Here is an 18,631-nt window from a genome sequence, read left to right on the forward strand (position 1 = left end):
ATAGAAATCAAAAAAAAGGAGAAGGACGCCTAAAAAGTACATTACGCTTTTTCCTGGCGTGACGATTTCTGCCAGTTCATTGTACCGTAAGCCGCATAAAAGAACTTCGTTCCAAAAACTAAACTTGCTAAGCATTTTTCTCCAATTCGTTATTAATTATTATACAATTAAATATGTCAATTACATTCAAATAAATACATACGAGTATATATAAGATATGGTCACCAATTATTTTTCAAAACAATATTTTTTAAAATGTTGTTATCAAATCGTAATAGGTTTTACTTGGAAAATATTAATTAGAATTATCTGCGCCTTTAAACTGTAATAGTTGGTAATTTTTGTATATGCAACAATTTGAAATTATTCAGAAAGTCACCAGTATTTATGTTGATTTGATTTGTGTTGACTAATTAAACTAATAATAGAATCTTTTGTCACCAAATTTGAAGTCTTGAAGTTTGAAGTGAAATCAGGAAACACTGAACGATAACAATTATCTTTTTATAAAGGCGTAGTTAATCGTCATTATTAATCGACAACTTTTTATTTTAAAAAAATATTTCATCTCCATGTTTTATTCAATAAACACTGAATTAATTGAAACCAAAGATGAAATTTGAATAACACAATCATCCTGCACAAATATAAGTCTTTTTATACTGAAAAATAAGAGAAATGTCAAGAGGCTGAAAATTTTACCCTAATGACAAGTCTATGAATCCGCAATTGGAGACAGCTTTTATATTAATATTATGTGATATAAAAATTTTATGTTCGATTTTCAAAATTTAAGGACATAATTATAACAGGACTATACGAAAACATATTGTGTTTATATACAATATTTAAATAATAGAACGTTTTAATAATTTTTAAGATTATTATTTCACCTTCCAATTAAGCATACTAATACAAGTTGTATTCCAATACGGCTTGTATTACTTACCTTCTATTCATAGACAACAATAGCGCCAAGGGGTCTGGATTGTCCTTGCAACTTTTGACATACCTGTATAGACGAACAAGACTGTTCAAATTGTAAGATTACAATAAACCGAAACGAGTTTTTCTAACAATATTGCATATAGGTAGCTTTTGTTTATTATCATAAGGCGCGCCCCTCCGCGTTTATTTAATGCTTATTATATATAGTATGAGTAAAGTTTATGCTTACAAGATGTCTTAGTGTGCGTGAAGCGACTTGCACAAGCAAACAGATAACAATAAAATAGGAAATAAATATCATATAAATAATATTCTATAATAATTGAACGTGAAGGACTCGTTTGAGAGTGAACCGTACTAATCCATCCATATATAATCTATAATATGATTTATAACCAACTACAGTTGAGTATAATGAACTATCATATATGTCACTCATTGTAAAAGTGGTGTAACTCCAGATTTAAAAAAAATGTATTTTTTTGTTGGATTAAATCACATTTATTAATACCTGTCACTATAAAAGTCAAACAACTCCATAGTATCTACCATAGTGCAATAGATGGCGCTACTTGTTTTTATAGGGAACAATGGCGGCAAAATATTCATTATAAAAGTGAAGTAAATCACATGTCACTTTAATAGTGAAGTAAGTACGTTGATTCACTTCTACTGTAACACGTTATATCGAAAAAATATTCAAAAAAATTGTTTTGGTTGCTTATCATGATGAAAACAAATGATTTTGATGATTCTGGGTCTGAATATCAGCCCAATTCCGAAGAAAGTGAATCTGGTAAGTTTAATTCATTGTTTTTCTACCCACAAAAAATTGTTGACTTTAATTTCTTTTTTCCTGTTCCACTATTTTGTTTTCTGATTTTATTAGTGTATTGCGTGACATGTCTAAACTAAACTTTTGTATTTCACACTTGTTTTAGATACACATATAGACAATAATGATAATTTTAATGAAGAAAAAACCCAACCAAATCTTCAACTTGAACCTGGGCCATCTAGATCTAGGAAAAGGTCACTTAACATAGAAAATTGGGCAGTTAATAAAAGAAAGATGCTACGTAACAGTGGAAAACATTATTTGACAAAAACCGGTGTAAGAATAAATGAAAAGAAGTTCGAAAATGTTGAATGCGGGTGTCCTAAAAAATGTTCTACACTGTTTACCGTAAATGAAAGGCAAAGTATATTTGAATCATTTTGGAATTTAAAAGATTTTACTTTGCAAAATTCATATCTATATGCATTGATTCAGAAAACTACAGTAAACAGAAAACGCCCAAAAGATCAATCACGTGCAGGGAAAAATGTGACCTTACAGTATTTTTTAAAGTCTAGTAACAAAACACAGTTAGTGTGTAAGAAATATTTCCTAAAAACGTTTCAAATTAGTGATGGGAGGTTGTATCGCTGTATTTCGAAAGATGATGTCTCCCAATGTAAGGATAAGCGTGGTACAACTAGTTCGCGAAAACTTGATGATTCCGATATCGTTGCCCATATTCAAAGTTTTCCTGCTTATCAAAGCCATTATACACGAAAAAATAATCCCAACAGAAAATATTTAAATCCTGGACTAACTATACGTAAGATGTATGATCTTTATAAAGAAAAATGTCAGACTGAAATGATTGAACCTAAGAAATTAAAATATTATATGAAAATATTTAACACCAAGTTTAATCTCCATTTTAAAACACCGCGACAAGACACATGCAAGACTTGTGACGACTTAAATTTGAAAATACAAGGAACCGATGATGAAAATATTAAGAACCAGTTTATGGTTCAAATAGAACTTCATCAACGAAAAGCAGAATCAGCTAGAGAAAACCTTCAGATAGATTCTAAAAAAGTTGATGAAGCATACATTCTTACTTTTGATCTACAGAAAGCTTTAGCCTACCCGAAATTAAGTACCTCAGTAGCATACTATAAAAGAAATCTTTATTTATACAATTTTGGAATACATTGTTTTAATAATAATACAGCATACATGAATGTCTGGGATGAAGTTGAAGGTGGGAGAGGTTCTCAAGATATTGCTGTATGTCTGACTAAACATTTAAAAAGTCATGCGGCACTACATAAGCACGTTATAATGTATTCAGATTCTTGTACAGGACAAAATAGGAACATCAAGACAACCCTTTCTCTTTTAAAACTTGTACAAGATTCTGATACTAATATTGACACGATAGACCACAAGTTTTTGGTTTCAGGACATTCATACCTTCCCAATGACGGAGAATTTGGAATAATAGAAAGTGCTAGCCGCCGTTATGGACAAATTTATGGCCCAAACCAGTGGATCGAAATAATAAAAACAGCAAAACGCAAGGAACCTTACTTTGTTGTTACAGAAATGAAAAATCCTGGATTTTTAAGCACTGCTGCCCTAGAAAAAGCTATTACTAATAAAAAAAAAACAACTTGTGGCTACAAGTTCAACTGGCTTAATATTAGATGGCTAAGATTTGAAAAAAATAATCCTTTAGAGTTTCAATTTAAAGAAACATTGAATCCCGACATCCCCTTTTATAAAGTGAATTTGCATAAAAATAAACAAGGACGACAGCCCTACTTGTACAATATTCGACAAGACCCACTTTATACATCACGAAGACCAGTGACCAACGCAAAGAAGAAAGACATGCTTGATCTTTTGCCGTATATTCCACCAATTTACCACCATTACTATAAAAACCTTCCCGTGGATATGCCAACTCGTTCAAGCACACGAAGTGCCGATGAGCGTTCATCCGACGACGAAATTACTTACGACTAATAGAAAAATGTCAGTATAATAGTGAAGTAAGTCCAAAAAAATAAATTTAAGTGCATTTATTAAGTTAGTTATTGTATTGTTTTCTAAATTACTAAAATTATTATAAGCTTTACTTTGTAATGAACAATTAAAAATAGAAAAAACTACCTAAATACTTTTATTTATTTTCCTATACATTAATTTGCAAAAGGCTAATTATCTCAATACTAATGAATATGGAGATAATTCACTTTTACAATAAACGACACATATAACAGTGTCAAAATGGATATAGGTTAAATACTATGTTTATATATGTATAGGATGTTATGTTTTTGGAGTTATATTAATCGAGATTCAAGATCTTCTGTAGAGATAACATGTCTTAAGTAAAGTCATTTCAATCTAATTGAGGACGATCCAAAACATCAGGAAAACATATGAAAACGGGCGATAAGAACATGCATAGACGGAAAAAGTAACTTATTCAATTATCTTATAAAGTAATACGGATAGTTCTACAAATTATGGACAAATTCGAGTCTGATTTCGGTGTGACATTTTTTATATATTCTGGTGGTGAAATTCAGTCTAATAATTAAAGTACAGTATCTTTTAGCTTTTTATAAAGGGAACAGTCAAAATATTTAATACTTTTTGATTTATGGCCATTGAAAAAAAATCGAGCCACAAGAATAACATATTCCATATCTTCAATTTCACTTTTAGTAACGATATAAAGTGTCACACCAGGGCAGCGATTTTGAATAACTCCACAGAACTCACTTAGATTAGTAACATCACCTCCAAAAATTCCTTAGTTTGTAGAACTACCCATACTAGAAAAAAAACAAAACTAAATTTATATGTACATCATAGAAGTTTTAAAAAAGTGGTATTTATCTTTCTTAATTAAATGATAACTTACTTCGTTAACTCAATATTATATTAGGCTTTAAATTAAAAAGTGCTTAATTGTATTTCCGTTTGAGTGATAGTGAAAAGAGCGCGGCGCGATGGCGTAAAATATCGCCGTAGCGGCAACACTCCATAGTTTACCCCACGTCCTTATGCTTGTAATTTAGTTACACTCCCCACGAATTAAAGTCATTCCTAGATATTCCTTGTTTTTAACATTGCTTGTAGCTACACATTTTTAAGTACACGACTTTATCAATATATTTTATTTAATATGATGCAAATTTCAAATACATTCTAATAAAAATAATTTCTCATTCTAAAATTGTACTTAATTATCATCTATTTATTATACATATTAATATTACCTCACGAAAGTACTTATACGGTACAAACAAAATTGTACATAGAACTTAGACGCCCAAGTTGCTCTACCACGGAAGCTATGACTAGAGTTACTCTATATGCATATATATTGACAGTCTTAAGTTCGTTCAGTTGATAATTAAAAAAAAATCTTGAGTAAGATAGTTCGTGTAATAAGTTACTAGTATTAATTTTTTTCCATATCATAAAATACGAAGAAATACATATACAGACCATTGATTGTTTCTTAGAAACAATCAGAACTTGACCCATAAACTTTTTATTATTGAATATCAATAAATATCTATATCAAATAGTACCTCTATAACTTTACTTTTTATTACAAATTTTCTTACGCTATTTTAACTCCGATTAATTGTAATCAAAAAACCAGATTTACTTTTAAATGTTTTTAGTAAAACACTGTTGTTAAACTAATCCATTATACAAAGTTTATAGATAAAGTCGTTTATTATTCATTTGGAAAGCTTAAATTATTTAAACAGTTAAAATTTTGCAAACGATTTAAATGAGGGGAGACAAATTTGAAAAATTCATTGTAACGCTGAGGACGTCGTTAAGAAATATTGTAACAGCTTGCTTTTCATTCGGAATTGAGCAGACGGTCGGAAAAATCGATATACCACAGCTATACGAGTTTACATAAAGTTTAGAAGTTTGTTTGTCCTTCAGCCTGTGGCCAATATTTTCGTTAACGTTGGAAATGGTTTCGAAGTTTATTTTTTTTCATTTCCGACTTTTTGTATTCGTTATCTCCATCGTACGTAGTCGTATGTTCTTTTGTGACAAAACAAATTCAGTCATTCGTACCTGTTTTATTTTTGGTGCAAATATATTTTCAAAACTATTCATTTCATTATATTTATTACGACTTTTTAAGGCTGATCCAAATTTACCACTATTATAAAAATACTATAAAACGATGAACGACTTATTGCAAAATAATTGCACCAAAAAATACATTATTAAAATAAAATACTAAAATGAAAAACGTACCATTCATATACTAAGCATTCTCCGCTAAATAGCAGATAAGGGAAGCCAACCAGAACAGTTTTTCCTGTACCGAAAACAAACAATACGTCTATGTCCATTGTTTCAGCTCCAAGCTCAGTGGAGCGTAAAACATCTAAAGTCTTCCCTGAAATAGTCAACAGCATTTCACTCGAGTTCATATTGTACATTGTTTAAACTAATTGCCACTTATATGGTGAAGACACAAACACATGACTGCAGTTTTTTCAAACGTTTTTATTCTCGGTATTTTTTTCTATTCTGTTTTGTATAAGTAAGTTGCTAAGCCTCTAGTCTTTATTTTATATTTTAAATTTCTTTTAATATATTTAATAGCATAAAGGTAACTACTGACATAGATCCTACTCATCCTATGTAGTACCTTGGTAGTGTGGGCGTGTAGGCTTACATAGAAAATTAATATGTTTATTAATAAATTGCGCAGATCCCTTACATTGTTGTTTACGTGACCAAGTATAATATTTGTCTATTGAAATAAATAACTTTGTTCCAAATTGAACGTGATGATTACACTAGATTAGACAATGAATTTTCTATTACCTTCAGTAATGGAGAAGATTATAGGACGTAACGCTCTATTGCATGTTGATTGAACATTAAATCGAAACCTCCGAAGCATAAATTCGTATGTTTACATTTGTAGTTCTCCAGGGAAATGTAATGTAGCCGTAATATATACGACGTTATGCGAATTTACCAATACATCTTACTTTTTTTTTTTTAATTGTCACTTATGTAGTAAAGACACAAACAAATGATTACGGTTTCTGCAAACTTTATTTTTTCTCCGAATCTTTTTCTTGCTTTTGCTTTAATTAAATATTTTCCCTATTAAACATAAAGCAAGTAATTATTTTAAAATTGAATAGAGCGTTTTTGAAATCCACTGATATTTCTTACACTTAAATTGACGATTTCTGCTTAAGATAACATGTACCGTAAAGTTCCAAGTAAAATCCAGGAACACAATACATTTAAATCCAATTAGTAAATGTATTAATACCAAAGCCAAGCTAGACAGAAACCATAAAGACAGTTCAACATATTTCCAATCCAAAGTATATTAAAAAGTTCTGAAATGAAAGGTTCATATCATCCCACTGTATAATGCATTGGAATATTTATACTTGGTTGAGTTGATATGGGTTATTTACTTTGGATAGTAGTATGCACCCCTGCGAGTACCTGTCGCGACTGTCTAGTGACGTCACGCGACTGTATCGAGCACGTCTATATTGTAGTAGCTATGTATTTTGTTGACTATATTTAATTGAACAGCGACTCTCTATAGAACCTTTTGATTTCGAAGTTCAATATGTTTGAATCAGACTCACATAAGTTGCTATTCGGTCAAGTTCGAACGACTGAATTGATCGCAATAGTAATTATATAATCACTTAGAATCGGATTATATCACGAAATATGATATTGGGTATATATTGTTAATTAGTCTTCAAAAGGCTTATGAAATGTTATAGTCGTGGATTCATGGATAGAAACTGAAACAAAAGAGCCTTTTTTTCTATACTGGATTATTTATAGGTACAATATATATATATATATATAAATCTTTTGGACAACCATACTGATAAATGTGTAGGGACTTACTTTTGTGTTCAGCATCAAAACTCTTTCGTTCGCTAAAATATATGTATGTATGCACCAAGTAATGATTTTTAAGTATTATTATTTTTCCGTAAACGTACAATACGTTCCGTTCTCTACATGATTTACAATGTGCCTGCACATTATTGCTAGCAGCACAGTATTTTTTTATGGTATAGATTGGCGGACGAGCATATGGGCCACTTGATGGTAACACCATTACCCATAGACAATGACGCTGTAAGAAATATTAACTATTCCTTACATCGTCAATGTGCCACCAAACTTGGGAACTAAGATGTTATGTCCCTTGTGCCTGTAGTTACACTGGCTCACTCACCCTTCAAACCGGAACACAACAATACTGAGTACTGTTATTTGGCGGTAGAATAACTGATGAGTGGGTGGTACCTAACCAGACGGGCTGGCAGAAAGTCCTACCACCACCATAGTATGATTTTTTGTATTGCAATAGCATTTTCCAAATGGAATAGTTACAAGAATTTTGTAGAGAACGAAAACCATGTCACGTTTTGCCAATATACTCTAAAAAGCGTTGTTTTCTAGGCGTTGCTTTTGAAATGTTAAGTAATCACCTATTTCGACATAGGCTCAGTTTTTTCGCACAAAGTTAGGCTGTAGCCGAAAAAAAAAAGAAACGCACAAAGCATAGGAGCGGAGAAAGGATCTCGTCTGCGGCGCCGCTCTGCCGTTTGGCAGTGAACTGTGAACGCGAAGCTTTGTAAACTTTCTCTCGGAATTAGAAGCGAGTTTGATATTGGAGCTACATATTATGGCTGCTTAACGTGAAATTTTACACGAAATGACTTCGTAGTCTGATTTATCGCAGTAATCACGTTTGTTACGAATATACCTACTATATCTAACAAAACATAATTAACTCAACTCGTTATTTAAATATGTTCCTTGTTATTTACGTAAAACGCGAAATTAATGCCAATACATAATTCACAATTATATTTTAATGGTATTAATATACGAAGTAACGAAAAGTCCCTTGTTGCATTAAATATATAACTAATTAAATTATAGTTATAGTCCATTGATAAATCATTCCGGCAAAATGGTTCTGTGATTTGTAGCAATCGTCATGTTGATCGGTGAAACGGTATCGAAAGCTATTTATCTCAAACAGATAACATCAATTTTATATACCTATGTATAAAAAATAGTGATATTTAATTTTCGTGTCACTATATATTATCAACAAAACCAGCTATAATAATTACACAAGCGCCTGTAACAAAAGTACAGCAAATCGTAAATCGTCACCCCTCAAGCCAAGTCTACAAGATGCCCATTGAAACTTGCAAATAAAGCCCCCCTACACGGGTTGCAATTAATAGACATCAAAGTCCAAAGCGTGCTGGCGTCGTCGTCTGCAATCAGGATCATGAACCTTTCATTGCAAAAAATATGCCAAGCTGGAGTCTAGTTGGTATAAATAGCACGAAATCGTATAGTCTCTTCGACGTCCGAGATCTTCTTACATTTTTTGTTGAGTTCAATCGGAAAACAATTCGAACAGAGCCGGCTCAGATAGATTGTACGAAATTGAAATGAAATTTTTGAAAACGAAAAACTTATTCGATACTATCACTACATATACAGAATTATATTCATTAATATCGGAGTATGTAAACAATGTAATCTCCTCGATAAGTTCTTGAACATCAGTGAGTTAAATAAATTTTAAACAATTTATTTAAAATATATAAGCGTTATGTTACTAGTATTTTTGACACGTATAAGTTATGTATATGTTAATCATGGTACTTACTCTGAATAGCCTTATAATATACATTTTCTACACGAAACTGGTCTATAATAACTTAAATGCATTTCAAGAAACATTTCACGTCTCGATGAATCTTCGAATTAGATGAAACACGAGATCAATGGGATGGAATTTCTTCCGCTGGAACAATCCTTAGTTAAAATTGCAAAGGTAATTAAATGCATACAATTCCTGCCTTAATTAACTGCTAATATTAGATAGAGTACGTAGCTGGACTTTATAAAATCTTGTTCTATCAAATATATAAAATTATATGGGTATAATTAACATTGCTAGTGTTCGAATTGTGGTCGAAATTCGAATCAAATCACTATGTAAAACTGGGGGAACTCTTTTATCCAAATACAAACAGAAGAAACGGTATTGAATTGTCTTTCTATATGTACATAATTATATGTACATACTCATCTTAATTCTGTTATGCTTTAACATTTCGGTACTTATATATTTAGGCGGTGTCCACTTTTTGTTGCCTATTGCTAACTATTTATTACATTTTGTCGAACAGCAAACTATATATTAACATTATATATAAGACCTCTTTGTTATATAGTAACAAGTAAGGGTTCTCATTATTAGCTGACCACAGTCCATTACCCTACTCAGCAAGGAAGAAATCGATATCCGAATATAGGAACCGTCATTAGTCTAAGCACATAATTTTCTGGTGCAAATCCATTAACACTACGGGATTTCCGTCTTCGAATATTGACATTTATATTATGTTCTTGATTATAATAATGAATTGTAAAAGCATATTATATACTTTTTCAGATATTTAAATAAGGAGTTCTGTTAAAATTTTACTATAACTGTTCGTATTCTAATATCTATTAACTGGTGATTTCATTATTTAAATAATGTTTTTAAATATATTTATATGGTTATATAGTAAAACACAGTATACATATGAATAAAAGCTTAAATAACAAACATCCTCAAAATCAACACAGCTTTAATCTAAATAAGCAAACAGCGGAATTCAAAAGATTTATCGTTTCAATAAACCGCCTACGCTCCGTTTATTATACAACCTTACCCGGATTACTGGGATGCCTATCACCCTTCCAGGTTTTATGACCTTATTTGCCCGGCGCCCTGCACCCGGGAGAGCTAAACTATGCGATAACATCACGGTATAAATTAAGTAACTCTTGGCTTCGTTCGCTCTATTTTCTGTTGTCGTTTCTTTGGTAACAATATAAAATTAATCTTCGTTTATATGTTGTTGCTTTTTGTAATCAGTAAACTAAATAGATTTGTAACCTTCTTTTACTTTTTCACTGATTTGGTAACAACATATTTTCAACTAGGAAGAAAGAAATACATTTTCCTTGGTGATATTCAGTTTTGTCTCGTAAAAAGACTCAAGAAATTAGGCATATAAGTACATATAATTATTAATCATAATATAAGCGTTGAAATTGTTCAGCACAACAACATCGGCATACATTTAAGCAACATGCAGACAAGCGCTAATATTTTTTAATATGCTTAATTTATGTTTAATAAAATTCATCTCGTGCTCAAACGATGACAGTAAACGATGTGAAAATGTCGAGATGTGTTGGATGAAACTCTGCCTTATGTGAATCCACCAACTAGCAGTGAATGAGCGATGTGGAATATTGGATTACTATTAAAGTGGATTAGTTTATTAATGCCATTATTTCACTGCTGATGCTTAATCATAAGTCCATAGTCGCATTTGCTACAGATTAGCTACGTTAATCACTTGTTAGAAAATAAATTTAAGAGTTCGGTTTTCGATTAAAACTTTAGTCAAAATAAATTTCCCTAAGCAAAGGTTGGCGTTCTATTGGGGAAGACTTTCGTCCAGCAATGGACGGCAAAAGGCTGAAAAAAGGTTATCCCCTCCTTCATGCTACCATACAATCCGGGCAATTAAAAAATAAAAGAAAGTAATACAAATTAAAATGCCTCCACCAAGGGTACTTCTATAGTCCTAAGGTAAGCGTCTATTTTTTATCGACGCTTTCATTGTTCTCTCAAAAATATGTAAATCAAAGGAGAAATCTTCTTCATACGCTATATAATACACCAAAGTATGAACGTATAGTAAATTGGAAAGTTTTAAACTTTAATTGTAAAACTAATAAATCCTCCTTACAGACTCGTATCTTTTTGGTTTTAGCCGAATTATGGATGACACATTCTACGATGCACATAAATTTTGTTTTGTATATATATAAATGATCTGAAGGTAGTTCGGAAGGTACCCATAATCTATTCCAACCACAAGATTTCAAAAGTCAAATGAACAGTAGGTAATATCGAATTGAAGCGATATCATTGGTCGGAAGCTTAAATAATATATTGATATCATTATGGATTTACGATAAAATGGTATTCGTTTAGTTTGTTTACGGACTAAAATTATGTCCTTTATGAACGCACCCTGCAATAACAAAAACATTTCATTAAATAACTGAATGAAAAAAGAATAAATATTTTCATTCCATCAGTTTCTTTTTTTTATTTTCAGAATTTTATATTTCGAATTTTTTATTACTCTTTACGATTTCAAATCTTTAGGGTAAAATATTTTAACAATGGCCAGCCCTTATCATAAAAAGTTCTCGCTATAAGCCTATTTCAACAACTTCGGCCGCACTCCGCGAATAAATGGGCTTTCATTTTCCTTTTACGATGCTTACTCATTTACTTAACATTTAACTAATTTCAACAGCTACTAACAAACTAAACTTAAAATAAAAAACTGACTACAAAAGTTTTTGAATCGATATAATAATAACAGTGAAATTAAACGCGAGACTATTCACTAAAAACTTATATTATTATCGTCATCATCATAGTGAGACACTTGATACTACGGGTTAGCTAGTTCATACTACCATAATGAATAAAGGCATAAGTAAACTGACTTTCAATCCGCAATCTCTAATAATAACGTGTTATGAAAGCAAAGTTATCATCCGCCTAAAAGGATTGGAAAATTCTATTTAAGAGAGAAAGGGAAAGAGTTTAGATATTACCCTTATGATTTACGAAGTCGGCATTAGCAGCTACTTCACCGGAACGGGTAACTAGTTACTACAAAACAATTCATTAAAAACTATTTAATTAAAAAAAGGTAATATACAATACTTGGTGCAAAGCTGTCTGGGTAAATACCACTCTCGGACAGATATTCTTCCTCCAAACAGTTAAATACTTCGTGTGTTTTTCATTGTGTTCGTTGGGTGTGCATTAGCGACATGCCGTAATTTTAACAGTGGTAATAACAACTTATCATCTTTGTCCTTACACCATCGGACTACCCTCACTAAAAAAATTGCCTATTTTATTAGGATATAGTTAATTCTAATCAGTTGTATTTGCCCTGCTTTTGTACTCTACATATATAATAAAAGCTAGAATATTGATTTTTTAAAATCTTTGTGACATTTATTTCATAGATATATGATACTTAAGCAGAAAATATTATAATTTTGTGTTTTTAATCACCAGATCCGAGCAGTCATACGCACGTACTGTGGCCTCTCTGTCCTCTGGAAACGCGCTGGCTATACCATGGTCAGCCAGCGAAGCTCGACTTGCGCTGCCAGCGGCCCTCGGAGTAGCAGGCATCCCGGCACTGGTTATCACGGATGGCACTGGCAAAGTGCTTACATCAAATGGAAGACAAAACCTAGCAGCTGATCCTATGGGATTGGTAAGTCAAGTTATATTCAATTTACTAAAACATTAATAACATTTGTTCTGCTCTTTTGGTTTGGAAGGATAACTTATAAAATTAAATTATGAAGTCCTGGGTTCTATCTCCGAGTCGAGCAATTAGGCTTTTGATTTCTTTCTCGCAATAAAGACTCAATAGTAAACCGAAAATGAAAAATTGGTAGAGTTAACACAAGTGTCTCTCCTAAAAACCACGTAAAGCCATTGTTTCTTCTCCGAAAGCGGCTTGGTAATTAAAATAATTAGTTTATATAGAATATTGTAATTTACTGATAATGATGATAACTTTATTTACAGAACTTCCCTTGGGCTCCGCGCCCCGTCTCCGTGTTGACTGAACAGGCACTGCTAAAGATGGCGCGTCACCCCGCTGTTGTACTCTTTATAGGTATGTACCCATTTCAATTTTATTTAAATATGTAAGCTTTAAGAACTGAGATGGTCCAGTGGTTAGAACGCGTGCATCTTAACCGGTGATTTCGGGTTCAAACCCAGGCAAGCACCACTATATATATGTGCTTAATTTGTGTTTATAATTCATCTCGTGCTCGGCGGTGAATGAAAACATCGTGAGGAAACCTGCATGTGTCTAATTTCATCGAAATTCTGCCACATGTGCATTCCACCAACCCGCATTGGAACAGCGTGGTGGAATATGTTCCAAACCCTCTCCTTAATGGGAGAGGAGGTCTTAGCCCAGCAGTGGTAAATTTACCAGGCTGTTACTTTACTTTTTACTCTTTACTTTATGTAATCTTTAAATTTTATGAACATGTATTTTAATTAATTAATTTAGATCCCATAATCGAATTCAATGAATTAGCTTTAATACGACGTTTTTTTTTAAATATCAGCAATATAATTATTACATACAAGTAAATATAATTTATTCAATTATAGTTCCAATTTTTAGTAGTTATAAACTTTGTATTTTTTTGTCTTCCAGACGATGAAGATTCCGAAATAGAATTTTCCGAGTCGGTCCTAACACCTTCCGCCGAATCCTACTACGAGGAGTGCAGCATCCAGTACCCAGGATTTTGCCCCTACCAAAACTCGTCGGACGATGAGACAATGGACTTCGACTACAGCACCACCAAATCATCCACCAGAAAGAAGAAATCCTTCAAACACGTCATGTTCTACATCGGCATTGATGGAACGGATAGCGCTGACATGATCAGAGAACACATAGGCCTAGATGACGCGGTGCCTCTCCTCACTGCTATAGATTTCCCGAAACAACGTATGGTCACTATGAAAAATGGCGAAGAAATTACAACAGATTCCGTGCAGAATTTCGTCGACGCTTTTCTAAGTGGAAACGCTGATTTTAAACCTTTAAAGCCTTACAGTGAAAAGTGTTGAACAAATTCATTTATATCCCGTTGATATTTACAAACATACATAACACACCAAACATATTGAAATGAAATTTAAATTCGATCCACTCGGCTACATTGAAAATTCACAGCAGTGCATTAATTAAACAAATATTCCGGAAACAATTACATATTATACATATTCGAACCTGCAAACGTCATCAGCAAGTCAAAAGTCGCTACAGCCTATTCAAAGAACAACAATAACAACAACAACAGCCTTTAAATTACCACTGCTGGGCTAAAGGCCTCCTCTCCCTTTGAGGAGAAGGTTTGGAACACATTCCACCACGTATTCCGCCAACCCGCATTGAAATCAAAGAACACATTATTGAAATCAAAAGAGGAAGAATCTGAAAAATAGTACGATAAATTGCAATCATATTTCACAGTTCACAATATTCCGACAATTTACAGTCTGCCTCGTCAGATTGTAATGTAACGAATTTTGTAATCTTACGGCGACATATATATTCCACGCAATTTGCTAAAATCCCTGCTTTATTATGCACTAAAACGATTTTTGTTTATTTTATATTTATTTTTAATATTTCAAACACTTATACAAATACCATAGTTTTACTTTCAAAGTTTCGATAACAATTTCGTCGAGGTTAAAAATGGAATTTCATCCAATAATCCAGGAAAAATGCCATAAATTACTATTCAAGATCTCGCTCGACCAATGATAATATGTCAATATACTGTCAAAGTTGTTTCTTTTTCTTTTGTCCTGCGATCAATGATGTTTTAGTAAACAGATATGTCATTAAAGTGAAAACTAGAAAACGTCCTAATTGGGACGTTTGCCTCTAATCGTTTTACGTAGTAATACATTATAATACATAATAATTACGTAGTAATACGTTTTGCGTAATTAAAACATCTAGTTATCCCTTTTACTTATTGTTTTTATCAAGCTATCCTTTTTACTTTTAACGAAATGTAAAAATAAACTAAAATAAACGGTCCCCGGCGCGGCACACTTTTTTCTGTTGTTTAGTATGGATATAACATATCTGTTTATTAGAATATCATTGCCTACGATATGTTATTGGAATAGGCAAAAGGCAACTTGGCCATCTTAATTGAGTTATCAATTTATTACAAATTAGTGATAGCAAAGATATTTCACAAAATGTAACCAAGTTTGTAAAAAATAAAATTCTCAATTAACGACATTAAATTTAAGTTAATAATTGTAGAAAAATATTTGACTGTAGTGACTTCTTTATTGATGAAATAATTAATTTCCGCCCGTATATTTCCGTATGAATAGGGTGACGGGAGGTAGGATTGTCCAATATGTCTTATAAGTAATGTATGAATATCGACGTATATTCTAAGACATTTCTTTTTTTTTAAACACCAAAACAAACTCAAATGGTATTAATTGGATATTCACATGTTTATATACATCACAATCCTTTAATTCTAAGGAAAACCAAACTATTGGTTTTAATTTTACATTACACGACTTTTTACAAAAATCTTTATTATCTATTACTGGTTTGGGCGTATTCGAAATTTAAATACGAATGTCAAAGTAAATATCAGTTAATCAATAATCTGTTTTTAACAACATTGAAAAACAATAAATATTGTATCTCAATTCCTTTTAATGTATAAGACATTTTTTGACAAAAAAGTACCGTACAGAAAATATTACCCAAATTAAAAAGTGTAGAAAATTTATCGATGCAGTTTTTTAATCTATTTAATGTAGTGATAAAAAGGAGTAGACATAGAATAATTTATTAGATTACTTGATTGAATTCAGTAACTCTGTAGTTATAGGACCTTAATGGCCTTAGTGAGTATTCTATAGTAAATCATTAAATGTCAGTCAATTCTTCATACAACGCTTGTAACGCGTGTCAATTTAGAACATTTATGAATGGCGGAGAGTATTATTATAACATAAAAATGGCTAAAAGTATATGCATTCTGTTAAATAAATTAATTTGCCTACCTATATGCCGTAACTAATTTATAATGTTTACTTCGAGTAAATATTTAAAGTCAAACCTTTTAAGTTTTAATGATCGTGATCGCAAACTTTTCTAACTGTAAAGGGTACAATATATATGCAAATGCAAATAGTGTACGATAATTATTTTACACAATTTATAAATATTTTATTGACACGGGTTATACAAATTATATGTATTGTTTAATTGTTTTAGAACTCGTACAACTATTTATAACCTGTACTCCAGTTAACATAATTAATAATTATGTAATGCGACGGCCACATTTTTGGCTGAACGAATCACAAGTGTGGCTAAAGCATAGTATTATAATTATAACTTTATAGTCATTAGAGTTTATGAGAGTACGATCGATTTTATTACAAATTGTACAAATAAAACTAATTACTTACAAAATTAAACTTAATAGAAAAGATTTAGGTTGTTTAATTATTATTTTATACATTGGTATTTATCTGACATTTTGTTTATTTTTTTAACAAGTTGTAATGAAATTGATTTTAGCAAAGACGAATGACGATTGGTTATTCAAATAGATCATGTATGATGATGGTTAGAGTTCTACATCGATGAAATAGTAGTTTTCTTACAAATGAGTAGCCGTTTTACATTTTTACTTTTGTATCTGTGATCAGTTTGTTTAATAAAAAAATACATTTTATGCATTTTAATAAAGTATTGTCAAAAAGTGTTTGCGTATTATTTAATTGGCCTGTTTAAATCATAATTTACGAGATGAATTGTTAGTAAAATACAATTCATTTGTGTCTACCAATATAGTTCAAAGAGTTGTATTATGATAGAACTGGCTAGCAAAAGTTGACCCTTAAAAAACGACTACTAGCTGTATTTGTATGGAACCTAAACATTCGCATTGGAACCTGCCTGTGGATGGCAAAAGCCACGAATGTCCTTTCTCCAAAAGAGTGTTAAGGTATTGTTACGGTGAGATTTTTACATGAAAACTTAAGAGGATTAAAAAATAAAAAACAAACATTTTGCGGCTCTTAATACGTGCTGTTTAGTAGTTGTTATCACGCGAATAACATCCGAAAGTAATTGTGACATTTCAATCAATTATAACTTTAATTTAAGCTTAATTTAGTATTCCAATAAGAAGTTCGCAATTGTATGCAATTGTCGCATTGTTTATTATATTATCAAAGGAAAGGAAGTAAATATGTGAAGATAGTATAAATATTTTATGTTTTAACCTGGTTGGAACGTTAATACGTTTGAAGTCTGTTTTAAATAAATACTAAAAATCATCGAACAATTACTCTGTTCGACACTCGACAAAACTGAACTGAACTGCAGAGTTGCAGACTGTTCATCTGACATAGCCACATCAGGCTTACTCATTCATACAGTATGGGCGCATGCGGTTTATAATTGGAAAACAAGAATAAAATTTTGAACCTGAAAACAATAATCATGCATGGAAAAATATTTGTTGATTATACGTAGCTACGTAGATTATTTGTAATATGAATAAGAGATTAAAACAATTCGACATCATAAAATCTGTCAAAGTGTTGGACGAAAAGCCACGAAATTTCCGCGTTTTCAACGTCTTTGTTGTAAAAAAAGACTCTCTACAAGCGATCTAAAGCTGATGTTTTAATAGTTTGATTATACGACATAATGAAAATTGATAGATTGAACTTTCATTATGTTATAAAATTTATTGAACAAAATGTTTGGTTCATCTTTCTCCTTTTTCGTCAAATATATGTTAATGTTGAAAATAGAATATTTATATTCAATGAACGCTATTATAATATTAATAGAATCAATGAAATAATAATAAACTCTTGATTTATTGGTTAATAAACATTTTAAGGTTAAGACAAGCAAGACCTTTAATGATAACTTAGCTTTTACTTCGATTTTAACTTTATATTAATAAATATAATAATTGTCAAAAATAAATTATTACCTTATATAATATGTTCAATCTGTATCTTTATCTATATTAATCAGTCCGTATTTACAAAATCATAATCTGTGCTATTTATGCTTGCCCATAAACAAATAACAG

At 31.4% G+C, this 18,631-nt stretch overlaps 1 protein-coding gene across 1 annotated transcript in view; it reads left to right on the plus strand.

The window, feature by feature from the left end:
• LOC124533153 (nucleoredoxin-like) overlaps window positions 1-14,810 on the plus strand; it is a 60,257-nt gene extending 45,447 nt beyond the window's left edge. Inside the window, exons 4-6 of the mRNA XM_047108318.1 lie at window positions 12,990-13,194; window positions 13,515-13,605; window positions 14,164-14,810. Coding sequence (XP_046964274.1) covers window positions 12,990-13,194; window positions 13,515-13,605; window positions 14,164-14,585 — 718 coding nt within the window. The 3' untranslated portion in view covers window positions 14,586-14,810. The remainder of the gene's footprint in view (window positions 1-12,989; window positions 13,195-13,514; window positions 13,606-14,163) is intronic.
• The last annotated feature ends 3,821 nt before the right edge of the window (window positions 14,811-18,631 follow it).

The sequence above is a fragment of the Vanessa cardui genome, chromosome 10 (genome assembly GCF_905220365.1).
Source record: "Vanessa cardui chromosome 10, ilVanCard2.1, whole genome shotgun sequence".
NCBI classification, from domain to species: domain Eukaryota; kingdom Metazoa; phylum Arthropoda; class Insecta; order Lepidoptera; family Nymphalidae; genus Vanessa; species Vanessa cardui.